The 22,647-nt window shown below is 38.0% G+C and overlaps 3 protein-coding genes across 3 annotated transcripts; 1 reads left to right on the plus strand and 2 right to left on the minus strand.

Moving 5' to 3' along the window:
* Nucleotides 1-5,706: 5,706 nt before the first annotated feature.
* LOC141908019 (uncharacterized) lies at nt 5,707-9,764 on the minus strand. The gene is made up of 2 exons (XM_074797788.1): nt 9,641-9,764; nt 5,707-8,508 (listed from the first exon to the last, which is right to left on the minus strand). The coding sequence occupies exon 2, from the start codon at nt 8,490-8,492 to the stop codon at nt 5,826-5,828; it is 2,667 nt and encodes an 888-aa protein (XP_074653889.1). The 5' UTR covers nt 8,493-8,508; nt 9,641-9,764; the 3' UTR covers nt 5,707-5,825.
* A 3,007-nt stretch (nt 9,765-12,771) lies between these two features.
* On the plus strand, nt 12,772-15,547 carry LOC141908021 (guided entry of tail-anchored proteins factor 1-like). The gene is made up of 6 exons (XM_074797790.1): nt 12,772-12,854; nt 12,947-13,104; nt 14,209-14,374; nt 14,475-14,542; nt 14,624-14,738; nt 15,314-15,547. The coding sequence occupies exons 2-6, from the start codon at nt 12,955-12,957 to the stop codon at nt 15,397-15,399; spliced, it is 585 nt and encodes a 194-aa protein (XP_074653891.1). The 5' UTR covers nt 12,772-12,854; nt 12,947-12,954; the 3' UTR covers nt 15,400-15,547.
* An 88-nt stretch (nt 15,548-15,635) lies between these two features.
* LOC141908020 (tRNA pseudouridine(38/39) synthase-like) lies at nt 15,636-20,957 on the minus strand. Its single transcript, XM_074797789.1, has 13 exons — nt 20,860-20,957; nt 20,589-20,713; nt 20,337-20,477; nt 20,069-20,129; nt 19,896-19,980; nt 17,293-17,462; nt 16,669-16,923; nt 16,501-16,564; nt 16,359-16,418; nt 16,209-16,266; nt 16,037-16,101; nt 15,877-15,963; nt 15,636-15,761 (listed from the first exon to the last, which is right to left on the minus strand). Exons 1-13 carry the CDS (start codon nt 20,902-20,904, stop codon nt 15,685-15,687), a joined length of 1,293 nt encoding a protein of 430 aa, XP_074653890.1. The 5' UTR covers nt 20,905-20,957; the 3' UTR covers nt 15,636-15,684.
* Between the last annotated feature and the right edge of the window lie 1,690 nt (nt 20,958-22,647).

A 22,647-nucleotide genomic window follows, 5' to 3' on the forward strand; every position in this document is an offset into this window, starting at 1 on the left:
TATTTCATGGTGCCCTTTTTCATTCTTACCTTTGTATACGAAATAGAAATCTCCAGAACATAATTCTTCTAGATCTTCACTTGATAATCTATGAAATCTATCTGGTAAATAAGTTCTGAATTTATATGTATTTCCTTTTAATCCTTCATATTCTAAGTGTATAACTAATTTATCTCCATATTTATTAGTAATTGTTTCAATGTTAGTAATTAAATATTTCTTGTGAATTGTTAACTCAGTTAACTGAATTTATAATCTACAGATTTGACGCTTGAAGTATCTTTAATTCTATCTAAGAATTCACTGTGTACTTGTTTACTCTCCATTTATTATACAAATTTTTATTGAAATTGATTAACACGCCGCTAGAATCCTTTTCATAATCTCATTTTCTTTTGTTTCTTCTCTTTTGAATTTTATATATTCATCTAAATTGCAACCATAGGCGACTGTGTGGATTCCATCATCTAAAATATATCTTTTATCATCAAATGGATTCAAACTTATCTTCTCTATCTCTTCAATATACATTTCATGATCTTCAGATCTTAAACATTTCATCTTATGTTTTCTAACTTCTTCATTAAATATACAATTGATATAATCTTTGAAATGAATATTCTTTTCAACAACGCTTTTGGTAATTCCTTTTAACTTTTTAGCTTCATGTTCTTTAGTTTTATATGAATACATTTTAGATCTAATACCAATGAACTCTATCATTTCTTCACCACCTAATTCATCCTTAAACTTCCCTGGAACTTTTTTATTATCATTGCTAAACAATTCATGATTTTTAGGATAGTTACTGAAATCAAAATGATGTTTTAATGTTTTTAAATCATCAGTTATGTTATCAGTTTTTATCTTTAATCTGTAAGAATCTGTATCAAAATATAATATTTCTATGTGTTTTTCTCCAAAATGAGGTTGTAATATATTATAATAGAATTCATACATTAGTAATTTTGATAACTCTAAAACTGCAGCTCCAACATAAATCGGTTTATTGAACTTCATAGAAGTTCTTTTTAATTTAACTGCTGCTAAATTTTCATCGAATATTCTATTACCTATAAATTTCGGATACGATTGTAAATGCCTTATCCTTTTACCATTACTAACTAACTCAATATCATTTCTATTTCTTATGTTTTCACAAGTCTTACCATAGAATGCATTATTCATTAGTTTGAAGAAATCTTTCTCGAAATCAGTTTTAGATTTAGTTCTCTGTGTAGTATTAAAATCTATATATTTTTCTAACCATTTAGATTGACTGAATGAAATATATCTATGTACTTTTTTTAATATCATTCCTTGTCTCAAATAAAACTTCAACATTCTATAATGCACAACGTAATTATATTTACCTTCTTGAGTTACCATTAACTTTTCAGTATGAATATGATTATCGGGTTTAATTCTTTTTTGATAATTTGATAATTCTTCATGTTTAACAGTTTTATGTTCGGGACAGTAAGCTAGATTTCTAGATTTGAATTTAATATTTTCAGGGTATTCTAAATCTACAACAAAGAAGTAACCAGTATCTGAATCATCTACAATATCTAGGATTCTTTTCTTCCAATCAAATTTATCAATTTGTAAAACTTCAGTTATTTCAAACATTCCATAAGGTTGTGGTTCCATCATTGCCCAACCATAAAGATTATTTGCATCTATGTATAATAATTTATATCCAGGATTATCATTTACATTGAAATATCTATCACCTAATACACCTGAAACACCTCCTCTTATAGATTTTTCAAATAATAGTAATTGATCTATATTTGTTAACAAATCCATTTCTATATCTGTAAATTCTAATCCACAATCCCATGTTAATCCTGGTGATGAATAACAATGACAAGGATCAATATTGAAATATTTTAGGTTTACATCTCTAAACCTTTCGAATATATCGGTTAATAATAATACATCTGATTTTAAATATAAATCTACTAATTGCCCATGATTTTCTATTTTGAAATGATTCCAAATATTCAATGTTCTATTATAGACTTCATCTTTAACATATTCATTTTTTAATTCATCATAGAATTGTTCTTTTAATAATTCAGTTATATTAAAATCATTATGATTTTTATAGAAAGAATATGGAATCGCTCCTTTATATCTCATTAATTGGAAATCATCATTATTTGGGTAATATTCTTTTAATATCTTTAATTCATCATCAACTAATGATTTTGATAAGTTATCTAATGAACTACTTAAAAATCTATATGAATCTATAAATCTTAGACAACCAAATTGGAATGATATATAATTCTCAGATGTTTTAGCTAACATTCTAAATTTATAAGTTGGTATTTTATCTTTTGATCTATTTGAATTTAATATTTCTATTTCATTATTGATTTCTTCTATTTTATAACATAACTGTTTGATAAATAAATGTGCATCATACCCCGATAGATTATGAAATATAACTGGTACAAAGTTAATTTTCTTAGCTTGTAAGTTACAATTCTCATGTGCAGCGCCTCTAAACTTTCCATTCAAATGATCATGGTCTCTTACTTTTTTATCTTTATAATTAAATATCTTTTCACAATAATAACATTCATCTGCAAACGCAAATTCTTCTTTATCTTCTTCTGTCATTATAATTTCTATGTTTTTATTTAACTTTTCATTAAATCTTATTTCATATTCAATTAATAAGTCACAAAAATGATTGATAACATTTTCATTTCTGTAATCATAATATTCACTTTTAATTAGTTCTGGATAATTAGATTTAATATATAACCCGAAAGCTGCAGCTGATTGATGAATCTTTTTAATTGTATTTGTTATTGGTGGTTCATCTGAAAAATCATTTTCATTAGAATTTAATTTCTTTCTTTTATAATATATATCTTTTCTATCTTTATCTGTTAATTCTTTATTTAATGATTCAAAATCTCCATATATTACAAATGGTACTTTATTTTTGTAATCATATTTTTTGAATTCTAATATTTTATCTTTTTCATTTGGTAAAACTAATTTACAATAATCATGATTTTCACATAATTGTTTATGATTTAATAATGCACTTTCAGTTCTGAATTTATGTAAACATTTTCTACATAGATATATTTTATTATCAAAATCATTTTCTGATTTAAAAAATAAATCAATTCTTTTAATCCACATATAATGATTCTCATAATATAGTATATCTATAACATCATTTGAATCATAATATTTTGATAGGTATAAAGGTTCTAATGTATAATGTTTAATATTATTTCCTTTTGTATTTGGTAATTTGATTAAATCAAATACATTTATCTTTATATTATTATCTCTTTCTATTTTTGGGATGTTTTTAATTCTAACAGGATACTTATCTATCTTATAATTACTTTCAAATGGTTTATAATGAGTTAATCTAAAACTATGTGTAATATCTTCTGTTGGATGTAAACAACTTATTATAGCCCATAGAAAACATTTATCATCTTCATTTTGTACGTTTATAACAGCATTAGTTTTAAATGGTAGTTTAATATAACTTGTTCCATTTATACTATCATCTTTATAATATGATAAATTATTTTCATCAATTGGTTTTGATTTAGTTAACTTATTATATTTTGTGTTATAAACATGTAAAGTTATAAATATTATCTCATCAAATATTAAACCAGATCCTTCAAAATATTTCTCTTCTATTTTAGTTTTTACTTCATTATAACATTTATCTAATTTATCATCTATATGTTGTTTAGATATAATATGTTGTGAATGAGAATTTATATTATATATTGGTTTATCTTCAGATTTTATAAACTTTACTTTAACTGATATACTAATTTTAGGATATTCAACATCTGTAATTATTTTTATTATTTCTTTCATATTTTCTAAATGTTTTTTATTTTCTTCTATTGTTTTACTTTTATGAAATTTAAACTCGATAGCTGCTGGACCAATATCACTTTTAAATGCTTCGGTTATTTCTATATCTTTTTTATTATCTAATGAATTAATATAATTTCTTACATCTTCCATGTATGGTCTTTTATTGTTTAATTTATTTTTTATTCTTTTAATTGTCTTCTGTTTCTTATCGTTATCATTATCAAAATAATCTTCACCTAAAATATCATTATTCTTATTTCTAATATGACTTATAGATTTTAAATGTTCTTTATAATATCTTTTATCACTGAATGATTGATTACATGCATCACATTTGTATGCTTCTTTTTCATCCTTTAATTCTTCTAATTTATTTTCTAATATATCATCTTCATATTCTAGTTTCAATTTATTCTCTAAATGTGTTTTAGTTTTATTGTGTCTTGCTTTTTGGGATTTATCTATATCGATATTACATGTTGGACAGTAGTACTTATTTGCTTCCATTTTAATACTATATTTTTTATTAAAATTGAACATAACACTTACCTCTCAACGCGTCCCGCCACGTATGAGTCCTACCGCGTGTGAGTCCCGCCTATTTATACTACTCAACAGTGGGGAAAACCAAGCTGCGTGTTGAGACTTGTAAATTATGAGGCTTGTGATTGGCTAGTGTAATAGGGAATACTCAACGTGTTGAGACTTGTAAATTATGAGGCTTGTGATTGGCTAGTGTAATAGGGAATACTCAACTGTGATTGGATAGAGTAATACTCAACTGTGATTGGATAGATTAATAGTAAAATACTCAACTGTGATTGGCTGGAAATACTCAACTGTGATTGGCTAGCGTAATACTCAACTGTGATTGGCTAATGTAATTTCCTAGATGGATGGTTCTAGAATCAACATGTAATACGCAATACTCAACGTGTTGAGGCTTGTAAATTATGAGACTTGTGATTAGATAGAGTAATAGGGGTTTAGTTGTTCTATATCAAAGGTTGAGAGGTTGAGGTTGATAAATTTTCCAAAATGTTAAAATAATAATAATTTCTACTTGAATTAGGAGTGTACGCGACTAATTCAAGTAGAAATTATTGTTATTTTAACATTTTGGAAAATTTCTCGACCTCGACCTTTCGACCTTTGGTATAGAACAACTAAACCCCTATTACTGCCGTGAAAGGCCCAGTGCACAGATATATGCGCAGCTTGGAGGATGTCGTTACTAACCAATCAGAAATCCCGTTTTATTTCAAACCGGGTTTTCAACGGTATACATTGAGTAATCTGATAAGATATCACTATCATCAGTTGAGGCGCAGTGGCCGAGTGTGTTAAGCCGCCAGTCACTACTGGTCTCGTCAATCCAGGGTTTATGGGTTCTACGAGCAAGAGATAATAGCTCGTAGATGGGTTCAAACCCTGGTGGCGACAGAGTTTCTTGGTCGAAGGTTCTTCTCTGGTCTCTCTCCCATTGGGAAAAAGAAACATCGAACCCGCTTATAATGCCCTACGTGGCGCTTAGCGGGTAGAGGGTGTTAAAAAAAATTTTCTGGTCTCGACCCCTTCTCGTCATCCCCTCCCTCCACCCCTCCCTCCTCCCCTCCCTCCTCCCTTAGATCAAGAAAGGATAAAAACCGGTTGTTGCTAAGCGCATCACTGTTGGTTGTACATTAACTGCCTCCTCGATGATCGTGCGATACGGGCGCCATCTAGTGAATATTAGAAAACGAAGTATAACTACAAAGTCCAGAACGCAACATGAAAATAATAATTGTTTTAGTGAAATCAAGAAGAAAGAAAAGTGTTGAGGTTTTTATTGAAATGTAGAAGAAATTTATGCTAACTAGTAGCGCATCTAGCGGCTCCTCGATCACCACAGTATGATTCACACTAGTAGCGCACCTAGCGGCTCCTCGATCGCCGAAGTATGATCACTCTACGAGTTCCGGTAACGACATGAAAGCTAGAAATTCTTGCAGTTTTCTTGGTAACGGAAGCTCACGTATACTACCCAGAATTCCTTGGCGTCGATTCATCCTTAAGATGTGACGTAATCTCAGGCGACACGCCCCTTTTAACGACACGACCTGATTGACGTGAAATTTGAAATCATTTACGAAAACCTCCACATTGTTATCGCTACTACCAGTATCAGCGTCTTGCGCTAACTTGCATCTATCCATAACCGACTCGGTGATGTCGTAACCGCATTCGTGGAGCCTCAGTACGGTCAATAGATCGCGCTTTGAGACGGCCATGTTTACGAGGAATGTCGGGAAGTTCTGATTAGCTAAACAAATTACTAAACTCGTCACATATAAATTCCACTCGTACAAATCGAGAATGCACTTATCATTGAGGTTAATCTCTGCTCCGTATGACGTCATTGTCTTCAACAATTCAACCGTATTCACCAGCGTAAACTTACGGAATCGAATCGGTTTCTGTAGCGACCGAATTAGCAAATTCTGAGTAGAGCTTCTAAGCAACCAATCATCGGTCAAGTGTGAGGGGAGTTTAGCCAATAGGAACTTGACCAATTCGACATTGCACGCGCTATGACAGGCCAAATCCAAAGCCGTTGACATTGTATCCGCGGTTTTATCATCACCTCTGGCCCCGTTGTCCAGAAGTTCCGCTACGGCCCGAGTTTGTTTATTCAGATTGGTTTTATTAAAACGCATTAAAGATGGCGGCGCGAACTTACACAGCATCAGCAGCGGTGTCTCACCGGTTATTGGATTCCGTGAATTCACCTCAGCACCGGAAGTCAGCAATATTCTAATCGATTCGACCGGAACTCGCGTTGACGAGGTTTGCGAACAACACATCATCAGTGGCGACGTCTGTTGGGCGTTAAGAGTATTAACATTGGCCCCTGCGTTCACGAGCGCGGAGATAACGGCGGGTTTTTCGGGATCCTGCGCGCAGGCTTTATGTAACGCAGTGCAGCCGTTTGTATCTTCACATTCCACGTCGCACAACCCGCTCTCAATCAAAATGGCGACGGCTTCCTCCCTCACCACGGCATAATGTAAACTCGTGCAACATTTGTGATCGACCTTGTTGGGATCGGCTCCGTGAGATAACAGCTTACCTATGATGGCCGCAAAGCCACCCGCGCATGCGTAGTGTAAAGCCGTCTTGCCATCCTTGTTGACGGCATTGGTCAAATCTTCGATTCGTTTCGATACGAATTTATTCGTTAAGATGCTGTCGACGATGTCTGAACAGCCGGAACGACAGGCCAGGTGTAACGGGGTGTTCTTATCGCAGTCGACGTACTCGACTCCCGCCCCGCTCTCAATCAGATATACCGCCATAATACCGCGACCCCTAGCGGCCGCAATATGAAGCGCCGTCGAGTAGTTCTTGTCCACTTCCGTCAATGCAGAGGGCGCTGCGTCGAGTAGGATTTTAACGACATTAGGTTTACACGTACCGAGCTCACAAGCTTCAGATAACGGCAGGCGTCCATTGTTGTCCTTAGCCAATGGATCAGCCCCGTTTTCTAGCAATAGACTCATGATATCCTCGGATAGTCCTATCCGGGCTGCCGCGTGTAGAGCAGTTCGATTCTGAGTGTTTTTGCCGTTAATATCCGCCCCGAGTTCGAGTAGGATCGGAATCACCGTAAACATCTGCGACAACACTGCTGTATACAGAGGGCTGTTACCGAATCGTAAATTATTCACATTAGCGCCACGTGCGGACAGATTCCGAACCATATCACAGTTTCCGGTTATCACAGCTAGATGAAACAGCAAATCGATATCGAGGCTGAAACCGTTAATATTAGCGACGGCGGATTGGTGGTTGTGATTGCCGTCATTAGCAACGTTCAATTTCAAAAATTCAAATTCAGATTCTACATTATCTTTATCAGAATTCAAACATTCACGAATTTCGTCCACTTTTGAAAGCACCATTTTCGCAATAGCCATATGACCTTTCTTCAAGGCCGTATCTAAGACAATTTGCATATTCTTGAAATCGATCTTAATCCCGGAAGACAACAATTGATCGAGAACCTTCGTGTAGCCTTTAGAACATGCCTCCATCATGGCGCTGTGTACATCCGCCTGCGCAAACACGCCCCAGTTCAACAGTCGTTCTACGATCCGATCATAACCTCTACTGGCAAGCGAGGGTAGAATATCCTTACCGAACATACGACCACCTTTTTCGTGTATGAAATTAGCAATTTCTATATCGCCCAGAATACAGGCCCGCGCTAACGGTGAGGCGTAGTCAAACGAGCAGTTTATATCAGCGCCATATTGGATCAATAACTCGACCAGCGGTTTAGATCTTAGCCCTACGGCGCACATCAAACATTTACCTAACAGTTTAGCAGACGACACGGTCCCGAGATGTTTTAACAGTACGGTGGCGACCTCCAGTTGTGATGTGGATACGGCCTCGAGTAATGGCGACTGCGGCCATTGGTCCGCGGCCGGAATAATCGCTTCCGGTGAGAACCGGTGTAGAAGCAGCTCCTGTACCATCTCGGTGTCACGAGCTTCAATAGCGAATTTTAGAGCGTCGCCGAAATACCTCGTTCTGGCGGCGGAAGCGTCCGCTGCTGCCGGCTCCATCTTATAAACACACCAGCTGCAATAGCAAATATCATTATATATAATTACCTTGAATTTGTTTTATGTGAGTCATAAAATATAGTGGAACTATGACCTCGGATACATATAACGATTTATTGGTTATTCGCAAAGCTAAAATCCCATCCCAAATAGGACAATTCAACTAATTTCATACTGGATATTACGGAATATCGGTTAAAACGAAAAGATTTTCTAGCGTCTAACCGAGTTTCAGCTCTGTTACATGTTTAGAGGATGAAAAGTGTGATTGGCATCAGACTGCGTGTATCTAGACGTTTCACGGTATATGTCCCTGGGGAGTCTGTTGGCGATGGGTTTACAAGGCAATCCAAACAGTACCACTATAACGAAATTTTATAAATCAACCCACAAGTTTTTAATAAAAACCCTAATTAAACCTGCTGAAAGGTTAACTTACATGCAAACTCCAATTTGTTCAGAAATAAAGTTAGGCCTAGTTGGTGATGCATGAATCGTATAGATGGCGAATGCGTCGTATTGAACGTCACTGGCGCGTCACACTTTATCAATGACATGTATTTAAGGCTATTAATAAACTAGCTTTATACATGTGTATATCCATGCATACAAGAGTCTTAGAGTGACAGTAACGGGCTCAAGTATTTATTATTCTTTCATAGATTAGTTTTACAAATACCTCAGATTTATGGAGCATTCTAGTGCTCTGTATATATACAAATAAACGGACTTTACTTGAATAATTCAGTCCACAGTAGCACACGTATTTCTGTGTGGTTGTAAGCTAAAAACAGCTATTTGAACGATCAAGTGTTCGAAGAGCCCACTGCCGTCTCCTCCCGGAGCGCAAAACCTATACGAGCTCATTCCTCGTCACTATTAACACAACTACATTGTACGACGAAAAGAATTTTGCCTCCACACAAAAAAAATTGTTTATACATGCAGAATGGTGGGTGACCCGATCTGTAGACTGGTGTGATAGTCTCTGCGAGTAGTTAGGCCTTCAGTCATCGGTACATAAGTCATAGATTCTGCAGCCTCGGTTTCAGTGGTTTTCAGTCGTTTCCGAAGAGCCGTTACCGCCTGATCGTAATAAAACGTTCATCATTATGGAATAGTATACCCGAAAATCTCATCTTACTTACAACTGTATATCTCAAATATGATAAACTATCGATTTGTTTATCTCCGACATCGCATGACCTGAACAGTAGTACACTTTCTATAGCTTGCAGCAGTACCAGTACTGGGTGTATTCCGCCATTACAGCGCTCCACAATAATAGCACTCGACACACGACGCGCGCGCGCGCTGATCACAGCCGCCGCCATCGCGGTCAACACGCGGCAAATTTGAATTAGACCGTCGTGCAAGTGCCCTCTAAGAAAACTGTCTGTGTTTTTCCATGTGTTGATCTGTATCACCCTACAGTGGAACCCGCCCTAATTCGGATCATTTGGGGCCAACAAAATTCATTCGGTTTACGGCAAATCCGCAGTAAATCGAAAAACATGCAAAATCTATCAATCAAATAAATTACAGGGTCAATCCCTATCTTGAGATTGAAAAAAGTCATTTCGTTCTTGTATATTAATGAACAAATGGACTGCAAATATTGTCCAGATTAGACAGATCAAGATTGGATTTGACTGTATAGCTAATTTTTCCATTAACTCGGTTGATTTTAAATTGATTCAATAGTTGTGAAATATCTGGACTCGCCATTAAATAAAAACTCAAGTCAATCTATATATGATAGTATATCAAAGCGTGATAATAGCATAGAACGAACATTGATTCTACATATCAAAACATTAAATTGTTGAAAAAAATATAAAACAGTACATGTATGAATACTAATTTCGTATTGTTCAAGTCGAATGTAATAATATGAAATGTTTAAAATTCACAACATTGTAATATAACATTATTCGCGCTAAATTTACATCGCATAAAATGATTAAAGCTTGACACAGTCTATCTATAGACGCTAACGACCATACATAGTCATTATATAATGTCTTAAACACGGTAAACATTTAAAGAAACGTCAAAAAATCGCCTACCACACTCCGACGATTTGAATCGAATGCCATTCAACTCGGTGAATATCAACGGTCCTACTAGTAGCTGAGTAAAGGTCAAGGCTGAGTGATTTGAAACTTTATCAATCTTTCGATTTTTTCTTCAGTTTTTCCGCGTTTTCTAACCGCAGTTTGATTTCATCGCGTTTCTTTTCCAAGTCGAGTTTATCTTTTTCTAGCGACCGATTCACATCGGACATCATCAACTGTTCATCGAAGAATCGTTTAGCGGTTTGTTTGGAAATTCCCGATCCGCCGCGACGACTACTACAGCTCACTCTATTTTTCGAATCTTTCAGTGATTTCTGAATTCTCGAACAAATATATTTGTATTGAATTTCGAGGATATCGTTATTTCTGATGGAATCAATAGAATTTGCGCTTTTTAAGAATTCATTTCCGTTGAATAATTCTGCAATCGTTTTAATCGCTTTCTTTTCGTCGATTTGAACCGGGGGCTTTCTGTCACGAGGTGGTGTTATTTTCTTTCTGACGTCAGGCGGTTTTGTTTTCGTTTTGTCACCAGACGGCGTTACCAGCTTACGTGTCGGTTCCGACTCACCAGACGAGCTGGACGCCGGACTACCCGGACCAGTCAGATCGATCTTCTGTTTTTTCGTAACCACGCCGCCAGTAACCGCTCCGCTTGTCGAAGGAATCGCTGCATCAAAATCTCGATACATTTTCAACTTCATTTCTTTGTTTTTATGTTTTTTACTCTCATTATGAATTTGAAGTTGTTCAGCGCTGTTTAACGGACAGTCACAAACATAGCAATTATAGGGATTTCTCATCTGTAACAAACTCGTACTAGTTACACTGGTTACACTAGTTACACTGGTTAAATTGCTCTCCCCGCGGATGCCAATTACAGACGAATTTTCATTAGTCACCATATTGGAACTGCTAGCGCCCTCTCGCAGCTGTAGCCGTTTTGATTTGTGTTTCGAACTTCGACAGTGAATTTTATATTGTTCGATCGTATCCACGCAACGTTTACAACAATCGCACCAGATTTTGCAGTTTGGCATGATAACAGGACAATCATCGTCACTTTCATCTTCATCTCCGGTCAGCGCCTGTAACCCGCTTGCACCTCCTAGGGCTGGTGTTGTCAACGACAACTGTTTGACATTTTTCTGATGTTTTTTGCCCCTGATATGCTGTATAGCCTGCTCACGTGACGTGTACTCAGCCCGACAGATTTTACATTTGCCAAATCCTCGTTCGTCGCAAGTTTCACTTTCCCGGATTATATCGGCATGACTTGCAGCGCCGTCTGATGTTGAAGATGACTGACACTGCCTCCCGAACGGCTCATCTCTAAGTTGTGCAGGTTGGTTTATTATCGGCGATGTTTTCGGGGCAGACCACGAACTGCGTTCCATACGCGCCGCGATATCTTGAACCCTTTTTTCAATTCGGACACATCGTTCTCGGGAGGAATCAGACGCCATTGCGAATCTTTTCTTATGTTTTTCGGACGCGTAATGTTGCTGTACATTGAGTAAACCGCTGAATCGTTTGTCACATATCTCACAATGTTGTATCTCTTCATCCATCGTGATGCCACGGAGTCCAGTCGAGCACGCTTACAGTCCACTTAAAACGCGACAGTATCCACAGTAACCACTAAACATACGATCCGGAACGACGCAGATCCACAGTTAATAACAGCGCAAAAACTGAGAGGACGTTCCCATAAGCATTTTAATGCTGTAACGAAATTACCACGTCTCGGGGAAATCCCATTCGCGGTTTCGCTTTGTTAGTCGTGAGCTTCGCTAAGTAAATAAATACTGTTAAAACGGCACCGGGATTCGGAGTAACATTGATATCACTGATCAATTCTATGTTCCAGGTTTTGAAGCCTACTTTTACTGGAATTATTCCAGTCAAACAGCCAGACCCGTCCCGGCCCGTTTTCTGAATCTGGGAATCCCCTGTACACAGTGCTGATGATCTTCATTCTCAGACAATGATCTCCACTCACTCCAACCGTCACCGAAATTGATAAAATCAATAGATATTCGCATTGAAAAAGTAAGTAGTTCTCTGACTTTATTCAGTTTTGAACGTCGGAGTATATGTTTTTCAGCGGTTTAATCGATTGACTGGGACTCGAACCTAATTCGCGCCAGATTCCGGTCGTTTTCTTAATTCAATTCAATTCAATGGAATGTTGAGGGTCGCGTGGAGACTATTGAATTGAATTGGGGCTGAATTGATACAGTATTCGCAGATAAATAAATTCGTTTCAATCATTAAATCGCTGGTAAATAGATGTTCGAACCGGATATTGGAACTCGTGTAAATTCGATCTTATTTTGATGATAATCAATTCGAGACAATTAATTGTATTTGTAGAAGAGAGAATGGACGATGCGGCTAATGATGAGCCGGCGGCGGCGGCTGTGTTGCTTGAATCACAGCCGGCATTAGGATTCAGCGCAGCTTTATTTGTATTCGTCGTTGTATTTGTGTTTACAATGTTTCCACATATTTCACCATATCTTGCAAAAATTGTAAGTATCTCCCAGGAACCTTATTCATTGTATTACTCATAACTTGACTCGGCTCAGTAGGCCTAGGCCTACTGTAAAAACAATATCAATACAGTCAACCCCGCATAAGTCGTAGTCCTCGGGACTGACGCTTTTACTACGACTTACATGATGTATGAGTAACGTGTAAGTCGTATTTTTACGAGTTACTTATAAGTTGTGGTTTTATACGAATTCCGCAAATAACCCGTGAAAATACGATATACGACGTTCAGATTCCAGTATGGTTCGTCGTATCATGAGCATATCCTATAGGCCTATTGCTCAATCAATCAATTAAAGCTGCCACGTGCACCACACAAGACAACTTCACCAGAAAATTACATTGTCACTGTCTGAACACTTACACTGACAATATTGTAGCGTATTTTTTATATGCTGCTATGGCATAGGCCTATAAGACTTATGCGAGGTATTTTGAATGGAATCAGACAATTTGGCTTCTAAAATTACGTGAAAATACGACTTATGAAGTGCGAGTTATTAGCATAATATTTAAGGTATAACGAAGAAGAAAATCGGGACCAAATTAATGATACGAGATATGTGATGATACGACTAATTCGATGGCGACTTATGCGGGTTGATTGTCTGTAATATAAGTTATTTTGTGTATACAGTACAACCCACTTAATTCGGATCATTTGATTTAGGACCGTCAAAATTCATCCAGTTTTTTGGAAATTTAGATTAAAAGTCATTTTCCAGAAAATAAAATCAACAAATGGACCAAAATCCTGATTAAGCTGATCCGGATAAAGTGGGTTTGACTGTATTATAGACACTGGATTAAAAAATCATCGTTGTTACTGTACCTACGACTCCGATATGAGCCTGTGTGTCCTCTCCCTGAGTCTCCTCTCCTTCCTTTCCTTACTGTCTCTCCCTTTTCATCTCCCTCTCTCTGCGGACTCGTTTTCCCTTCCTCTCTCTCTCTCTTTTTGAACCAACGTTTTCAGCCTTGAACCTCTGTGCAGACCGGGCTGCTTCACTCCGATACCTGTATCAAGCGAACTGGTCGGCTAAGAATTGTTCATATTTTTTGTGTCGTTCCGTCGTTTGTAGATAACCGTGAAAATAGTTAAAGAAGAAAAAGAAGAAATCGATTTGAAAAGTGAAATATCAACTTTACGCAAACAACTGAGAACGATTCACATGGTCGACGAATTCTCAAAATACGCGAAAACAGAGAGAAAAATTATTAAATTCACGGAACAATTAAAAGTACACGGTAACCATGAAACGTCACTCAGTGTTTTTAGCTCGTCGTAAAATTGTCTTTCGCCCCATTTCTAACATTTACGAATCAAATTTTGCCTATTTCGTTACAGAAACAAATCGATCTGAATTTCTGACGAAAGTAAAAATATTTATGACCGTAGCATTTCAAATAATCCGGGTAGGTTTGATGAGTTGACCCGTGTTTGTCTCAAATCATGCTGAACCGATATAAATGAATTATTTTCTACTATTTTGACAGGTTATATGTATGGGTTTGTTACTGTGGTGGTGGAAATCATATCCGGTTCTAGTGTTCAGTGATAATTATTTCAGCCCAGTTTCTTCGTTGGTTTCTTTTCCCTCTCAAGTTACAGGTAAAAAGAATTCTCTTAATTCTAGCAGAAAAATAAGTCAAATTGTGGTTCAAGTTGTCATAGCTGGAATGATTATGTTTATGACTTATCCAAACGATGACTTACACTTAGTAAATTGAATTAGAAATACAAATTGAGACTCAAAAATAGAGATAACTTCAGTATTGCGTCGACTTACACATCATTAGACAACATAAAATTTGAGATAGAAATTGGGACTCAGAAATACAGAGACGACTTTGAGTCAGTTTGACTCAAGCACAAATAGATGAATTACAGTAGACTCCGCACCTCTGTCCGACTTGAGTGTGAAATCCGAGTTGGATGTTATGTAATTCATAAATAATGTCTGCACAAAATTATTTCAACAAACATCCGAGTTGAACAGTTCCGACTCGAGCAGAAACTTGGTTTATGCGTCATCATATTACTTTGGTCAATCATCTTTTGCGTCCCAATTTGTATTTCCAATCTTATTGTAGGCCTTAGTTTAAAACCGTTATATCCGGTCTGACTCGAGCCGAGTCAACTAGTCTGTATAAAGCATGTTTGAAATTGTGAATTTTTTTTTCCAGGAGGTATCGGTCTCATCCCGTGGCTGTTAATTTGTGGAGTAATCGTTAATAAAATCTCATCTACGTTGACAACATCGAAACATTGAAAATCTTGTCTACGTTGACAACATCGAAACATTGAAAATCTCGTCAAAAATTTAATGATTCTTGTGAATGTTTTTTTAAACATTTTTAATAATAAACAATTTTCTCTTCGCTCCATTTATGTTGTGATGCCTTCATTAAAAGTCTATAATCTTGGAAAGATATTGTCTGTTACATTTACTTTTGTTGATTCTGAAGAAAGAAGTCCTTTCAAACACGAAAAACTTTCCACAAGAAATTCCAACGACTAGAAGTAAATCTTTTTGTATTAAAAGCCATTCATTCATTCATTCAGTCTCTGTTGATTTTATAACTCCTAATTTCGGTCTCTTGGCAAAGTTTTCCAGTCGTTTTTCTAACGTATCTGAAAAAAACAATAGACTGTTTATGAGAAGGACAAGCTCTTACGTGCGCCAGGAGCCACCCACTGGAGAAATGTCTTGACATGTAAGGAAACCTCACGTTAGCTTCACACTTACCACTGGTTGTGCGTTTTGCTAGAGGTTTATGAATTTTAGTTCTATTTCCAGGTATTAAACAATGTGTTTGAGTCATCACTGGGTCAACTGTAATAAGAAACCAATTTGAGATCCTAACTATATCAAAATCTAGAGCGGATCCTTTTTGATCGACGATTACCAGTAGAATTCTGCTCCTGACGTTTTATCTCTAAACTTGTAATCATCCTTTTCACCAAATTCGCCCTGCAAAAAATTATTCAAAAAGTTTATAATACGAAGACGCTGAGAAGTAATCTGGGTAGGGAAGGTATTACACCCTCTCTCCCTCCTGTCGTCCTACTTGAACTCACCGCACTGAATGAGTCGTCCATTGTGACTGTAAACATTTAACCACCACGTCCAATTCCTCTAGAACCAGAATTAAATACAATCAAAATAACACTCTAGACAGTGAAATACTATGAAATACACTGTAGCGGTAAAGCCCGTCTGCTACTGACCTGAATCATACAACCAGTCGATATCAGCATATTCACATTCATACAGCACCAGGGGTAATTCTACAAAATACAACCAATTAAATCCAAGTAATTGACAAGTTATTTGACAAGGGAGAGGAGGGGAGAGGCAGAAGAGACTGACCTGAAGCCATTGTATACTGAGGTTTCTGTGGAGTTTTTTCAATATCTAACAATTCATCGATGACCTACAACAATCAATACAGTTATCATCAACAGATTTGAATTTCAAATAATTTCATGAATAACAGGGCGTAGTATTAAACGTATAACGAGCTGCAGTTTTACGAACCTGTGGCATTTCGTGTTTCTCTCCTACGAGGAATAATATCGCTACAATGCATCTGATCTGGTGCCACAGAAACGCGTTTCCGGTTATCGTCAATTCGCACATCTGGTAACCGCCTGCAACCGCTGAATCTACGGTCGCTACAGAAACGTCTCTGATACGTCGTATATATTCTTTGACGCCGTTTCGGACGTCCATTTTACATAAATTACGGAAATCATGTGACCCGATCAGTTTCACTCCGGCTTCCTGCATCAACTGACGGAAAGAAATACACATTTTTACAGAAATTTTCTTTTACAAGATAGATTGCGTAATTGGTTGAGCAGAGCAGAAGGGAAAAGAGAGTTGAAAATTTTAGTTTTAATCTATGCCTAAATAAGGCCAAAATTGCTTGTTTCTCATCAGTTTCATTTTCCGCGCGTCAAAAAAGGTTTATCAGTATAATTTAAAATGCGCATCCTGCCTGCAGTTTATTGCTGCCTGCGCCGCCCAATGCCGATAGAAGGTAAGAATACAAAGAGTACCTTCATTCAGCCCTCTCTATCTCATGTCAGTTTACTTAGTGAACTCCCTCTCCCTCCTTTCTACGAAACTAATGAATATAGATATATCATTCGTAAGTACCTCAACATCGAGTTCTCCTTTAGGGAATAGGTATTTATAAGTTCGTTGAGTGCAGTTGAATCTGGCGCTGAACTCCGTATCGACGGGGGACCACGCTAAAACACGGATCTCCGGCGGCAACGAGCGATTTAATATCAATATGTAATTAATCTCTTCAGTCGTAGAATCAACTACAAATACAATCAATAATCTCATCTCAAACATTTATCACAGTGACTGTCCACTGACATTTAACACATTGACTAAACACTGGTTTAAAGTCAAATTACAGGGTTTCCAGTGGATAAAAAAGAGTATTAAGAAGGACTTTTCAGCAATTTTAGGAAGGAAGCACTTTTTGACTGAGAAAGAAGTACTTCCCAGTAAAATGAGGACCCTTAAGGAAGCATTTTCGAATGCCTTCACCAAGCAAAAGACGTACTGCTGTTCAAGCTTTCTCAAACAAACTGTTGAATTTGTGACAAAATTGCGAGCGAAAAATAAATAACAAGGAGCCTATCGGCTTATATAGCTCCGCTGTGTGATTTGAAGAAAAAAAAGCTGCATACCTAGGGGTGCCCCCTTTTGGCCAAATCCAAAAAGGGCTCTGTACTGTAGGTATTGGTCCATAGAACATTCATACCAAATTTGGACTTGATCTAATTAAAACTGTAGTAGGACTAGTAGCGGTTTGAAGAAATAGAAACTCCACCCCAGGGGCGCCCCCTGGGGACGAATCCAAAAAAGGCTCTGTAACTTTATAGGCCTTGGTCCATAGAACATTCATACCAAATTTTGAATTGATCTGATTAAAACTGTAGGACGAGTAGCGATTTGAATAGAAACTCCAACCCCAGGGGCGCCCCCTGGGGGACAAATGCAAAAAAATTGCTCTGTAACTTTATAGGCCTAGGTCAATAGAACATTCATGCCAAATTTGGAATTGATCTGATTAAAACTGTAGGACTAGTAGCGATTTGAAGAAAAAGTTGACAGACGAACGAACGAACAGAGGATGACGGCTCACCCCCTAACCCATTAGCTCTGCTGACCTTCGGTCACAGCGGAGCTAACTAGGGGTCCAGGGACACCATGCCCACTTGGGAAGTGGTTCCAAATGCTCAACAATCTAACAATTTCAATATTCAACGCCCCCTGGCGACCATATACAGAATCCAATGACCTTGAAACTCACCACAATCATAGAACATGTCAGCAGCTACGATTTTGTAATTGATTGTGATAACAAAATATGCCTCGTTACCACTTTAATATGGAAATACTAAGTTATTCTACTATTCAACGCCCCCTGGTGACCATATTCAAAACCCAATGACCTTGAAACTCACCACAATCATAGAACACGTTATGAGCTACAACTTTCTAATTGATTGTGGTAACAAAATACGCTTAGGTATCAATATAATGTGGAAAAACTTTTTCCCACTTACGAATGAGTACTGCTGACACCAAGATGGCCGCCAATTGCGTCATAATTGGCTGATGAAAAATACCTGTCTCAGGTATAAAACATCCCTTTCCAAAGAATACCCATCACAAATTGCAATGAGAAATGATAAACCAGTAGGAAGCTACAGGACTCAGAATTTGGGCCAAAATCAACATTTTTGGGCACTAAAAAGGTCATAGGACGGCCATCTTGAGTCCGATCGACCCAATTTTTGTTATGCTGATGGGCCCTGGGGGAATTCACATATATCCGAAAGATCAAGGTAATTGATCAAAGCGTCTTCAAAATTTCCCTCAAAAAGTTCAAAAATGTGTAAAAAGTGCTGATTTTGGCGAACAACAATGGCTGCCAGTCGGCCATCTTGAATCTGACAGGGCCAGTTTTTGGGCTGAAGATGTGTCTAGGGTAGATACATGTGTAACCCAAATATCAAGACATTATCTTGAAGCGTCTTCAAAACTTCCCAAAATAACTGGATTCCGTCTACGGACGGACGGACGAACGGACGGACGAAAAGTGAACGCAATAGCCCGCTGGGACTAAAGTCCCAAGTGGGCTAAAAATGAAATTTGGAAGGACATACAGTCAAAAGGTGGACAAAGATGATGTTTGTCCAAACTTTTTCCAAAAGAAGGACTTGGAAGGATTTAGAAGGACCACTAGAAACCCTGAAATCATCTCTTACCAGAATCACTTTGAAATTGAATACTCAAATTATAGCCGAGCACAAATATCAACACTTCAAGGTTCTTCGAATTGAATCATCTGGCACCAGTAATAATGTTAACACAGACACCAGTTCAGTTAGACTTAAATTCAGTCCAATTACAATGCGTTAACTCTGAGGCAAATCTTAATTCACACCTGTGAAACTGGAGGGTCAGATCGTAAAGTATCACGCATACAACCACTTGATTTTTGAAGAAGAATATACCTGGCTGGTATCCAGTATTGAAAACAACTAGATTACAGGGTTAGGATTAGAAGTTAGGTCAGGCTATAATGTTGTTAACTTAACAAACTTTTCATCCCTGCATGATTATCATCAGCCTATTTCCAGGACTGGGAGAATAGTTATGATGGTCCTCTTTAGAAAATGCTGAAAATTTGATGGAATGACTAACCCAGTTCTGGTGTCAAGCGAAATGCTTACCGGGTCTCAAATGAGCAGTACCTCCCTCTCTCTGTTTCACGCCAACTCCTTCCAGTAAATTCGTTCGCAGATCTATGGATATGACCTGTATAAATTCAAAACACTGTAACATGGGTTTAAAACAATGCCCCCTAGCGGGCAGAACAGTTAAACAAAGTAATTGAGCATTTTACCTGTGAAAATGCACTGACCCCTTTATCAGTTCGACCACATCTGTGATAATTAGAGGTGTCCCTAAAAAGTAGAGTACAGCTTACCAATGAGGGTGTCTCCAGACTGCACATTATCAGAGGGGTGGCTCCAAAATGCAGTAAATCAGTGAGAATGGCTCTGCAGTTTGCCTGGGAGGGTTGCTCCAGACTACAATTAATCAGTGAGAGTGGCTGCAGATTATCTGGGAGGGCGGCTCCAGGCTGTGAGGGGGTAGATTAAGGGACGTACCTGGATTGTATAAGTTTTGTAGTTCTAAGAGCCTCAAATAGAATTGATTCGATCGTTTTACTGGAGTCTTCCTGTTCAGCGAGACCGCAGTAGTCCCATCCTAAATACAACAGTTTTAATACTACATGACGTGTGTTATACCTGAAAATATGCAAACAATAGAAACAGTTCACTTAGGTTCCTTTATCTGATGATAGAGGGGACGGATGGTCGGCAAAAAAATAAGTCTATTTAAATTAATATCAATCTTACTTATTAAAGTCAAAAGGTCTTTGTTTTCGTAATTTCTTGGTTTTTTCTTCACATCTCGTTTTAGAGAGGATATTTTGAAGTTGTTTCACGTGTCTTTCAAGGCTCTGCGTATAATTCAACATTTCCTGAAACAACGTTCAATAAAGTGTACATTGAATTGATATTTGAATTTGATTGAGTTGAGCGCATTTCACCCATATTCAATATTTCAGCAAATGTATTTCCATTTTTGGATAAATACCCTGAATAGGTAATATATGAATAATTTTACCTCGTGTGTGAGATCTTTAAGCAACTTTTTGGGAGGTTTTTCCATCACGAATACACCGGCAATGCAATTCAATTATGTTTAATTACATGAGCTAAACTATTTTCCGGTTCAGGACTTGACCGAAAATTCAATTCATGTATATTTTATTACTCTGAGTTAAGCTATTTGCCGGTCCAGGACTAAAAAATACACAAGCTCCTCGAGTCGGCTTAATTCGGCGCCGGTCCGTCAATCTAATTAGAGTTGATGAATGTGCTTACGCTTAAAATCTAAATAATTTTCTAAAAATTCATTTTTGAAGCATCGGTGGGGTTTGATTTTGTTTATGATACATATCACGCACTGGACACAATCTTAGTTCTTTTTCTCTACAAAGTTCGTGGAAGTGCCCGCCACATCCCGACTGAGTCCCCCATTCGAATCAGTTGCTTGGAAGTTTAGAGATTTTAACCGATGTTACTGTTGTCTCCCAAGAAAATGCCGCCGGTTATCAATCGTCTGGTCGTGATTTTGGTCCTGTCCACGAAGTGGCTGAATGCGGCACAGAATTACGGTTGGAGCTCGTGGGGACCGTGGGAAGATCGTTGTTCGAGACGCTGTGATATGGACAAGGGTAAAGTGCAAAGAACTAGAGCATGTTTAAAACTGAACTGTGGAAACCACCCCTGTAAAACTCGAATTGATAGTCGATATTGTCAGGGTGGAGGAAGCGTACAGAAAAAGTGGTGTTACGATGCCAAATTCTGTACAGGTTCTGGAAGATATACAGGGCAATGGACGAAGTGGGATGCTGACGGACCGTGTCAGGTAACATGGGGCAATAAAAACGGAGGAGCAGGTAGCGGTGGATGTCAACAGCGGAGCAGGCGACGCTGCGTCAATCTACAGACCTCTAAACGATACTACAGGTGTCCCGGATCTAACGGCCAATACCAGACCACTGGTAAACCGTGTCAGTGTCCAGCTGGATACGGTGGTAGCCGTGTAAACGGTGGGTACAGCGGTTACTGGAGCCGATGGGCGCCTTGGACCTGTACCCAGGATTGCGAGCTCCCGGGCGCCATGGCCGCCAGAAAACGTACGTGTAAGAATAGAATAAAAGGTACTTCGTGTGAACCGGATAAGCGTGGAGTAGGCGCCATAGAAACGGCTTCATGCCGGACTACAGTTTCTGATGAGGTTCACTATAAGTGTCAGAGATCGTGGGGTGAATGGACGGCGTATTCGGCGTGTACAGCGACATGTGGATCTCAACAGAAACAGCGCAGGCGACAGTGTAACGGATACGGAGCGCCTTGTCTGGGGAATGAGATCGAGATCGATTCGTGCCAGATTCACACGCACTGTCCACTGATCGACGGAAGCTGGGGTCCGTGGGGTAAATGGGAGATTGCCTGCAGCGTCACCTGCGGCGACGGAATCCGTAAACGCTTTCGACTGTGTAATAACCCAGCGCCGTCTGGTGACGGTTTGGATTGTGAAGGCGATAAGGATGATTATCAGACGTGTGAAGTGAACGTGATTTGTCCAATTCACGGCGCGTGGACAGAGTGGACGCCGTGGCTGTGCGATAGAACATGTGGAAACGGAACAGGTAATAACATCCCCTAAGGAGATAGTGAATAAAATAGATACCAGGGGGCGATGGTTGCTCAAACAGTTAGAGTTCAAACTTTAATTCTTGGAAAACATACGATGATGGTCACTATTACATCTATCCACCACCAACTTTCGAGCTTGCTCCGGTGTTGGCGGCCATAATCTCAGAGATTGCAGTTCTCAAAAGTT

The sequence above is a fragment of the Tubulanus polymorphus genome, chromosome 7, assembly GCF_964204645.1.
Source record: "Tubulanus polymorphus chromosome 7, tnTubPoly1.2, whole genome shotgun sequence".
Taxonomy (NCBI): domain Eukaryota; kingdom Metazoa; phylum Nemertea; class Palaeonemertea; order Tubulaniformes; family Tubulanidae; genus Tubulanus; species Tubulanus polymorphus.

Excerpts from the sequence above, each read along its gene's own strand:
- LOC141908019 (XM_074797788.1), bottom strand. The coding sequence starts at position 8,492 with ATGGAGCCGGCAGCAGCGGACGCTTCCGCCGCCAGAACGAGGTATTTC.
- LOC141908021 (XM_074797790.1), top strand. The coding sequence starts at position 12,955 with ATGGACGATGCGGCTAATGATGAGCCGGCGGCGGCGGCTGTGTTGCTT. Across the intron at positions 13,105-14,208 it reads CACCATATCTTGCAAAAATT|ATAACCGTGAAAATAGTTAA; the intron begins GTAAGTATCTCC and ends CGTCGTTTGTAG. Across the intron at positions 14,543-14,623 it reads TAGCATTTCAAATAATCCGG|GTTATATGTATGGGTTTGTT; the intron begins GTAGGTTTGATG and ends CTATTTTGACAG.
- LOC141908020 (XM_074797789.1), bottom strand. The coding sequence starts at position 20,904 with ATGGAAAAACCTCCCAAAAAGTTGCTTAAAGATCTCACACACGAG. Across the intron at positions 19,981-20,068 it reads GGGTCAGTGCATTTTCACAG|GTCATATCCATAGATCTGCG; the intron begins GTAAAATGCTCA and ends GAATTTATACAG. Across the intron at positions 17,463-19,895 it reads TACTGCTCATTTGAGACCCG|TTGATTCTACGACTGAAGAG; the intron begins GTAAGCATTTCG and ends TTGTATTTGTAG.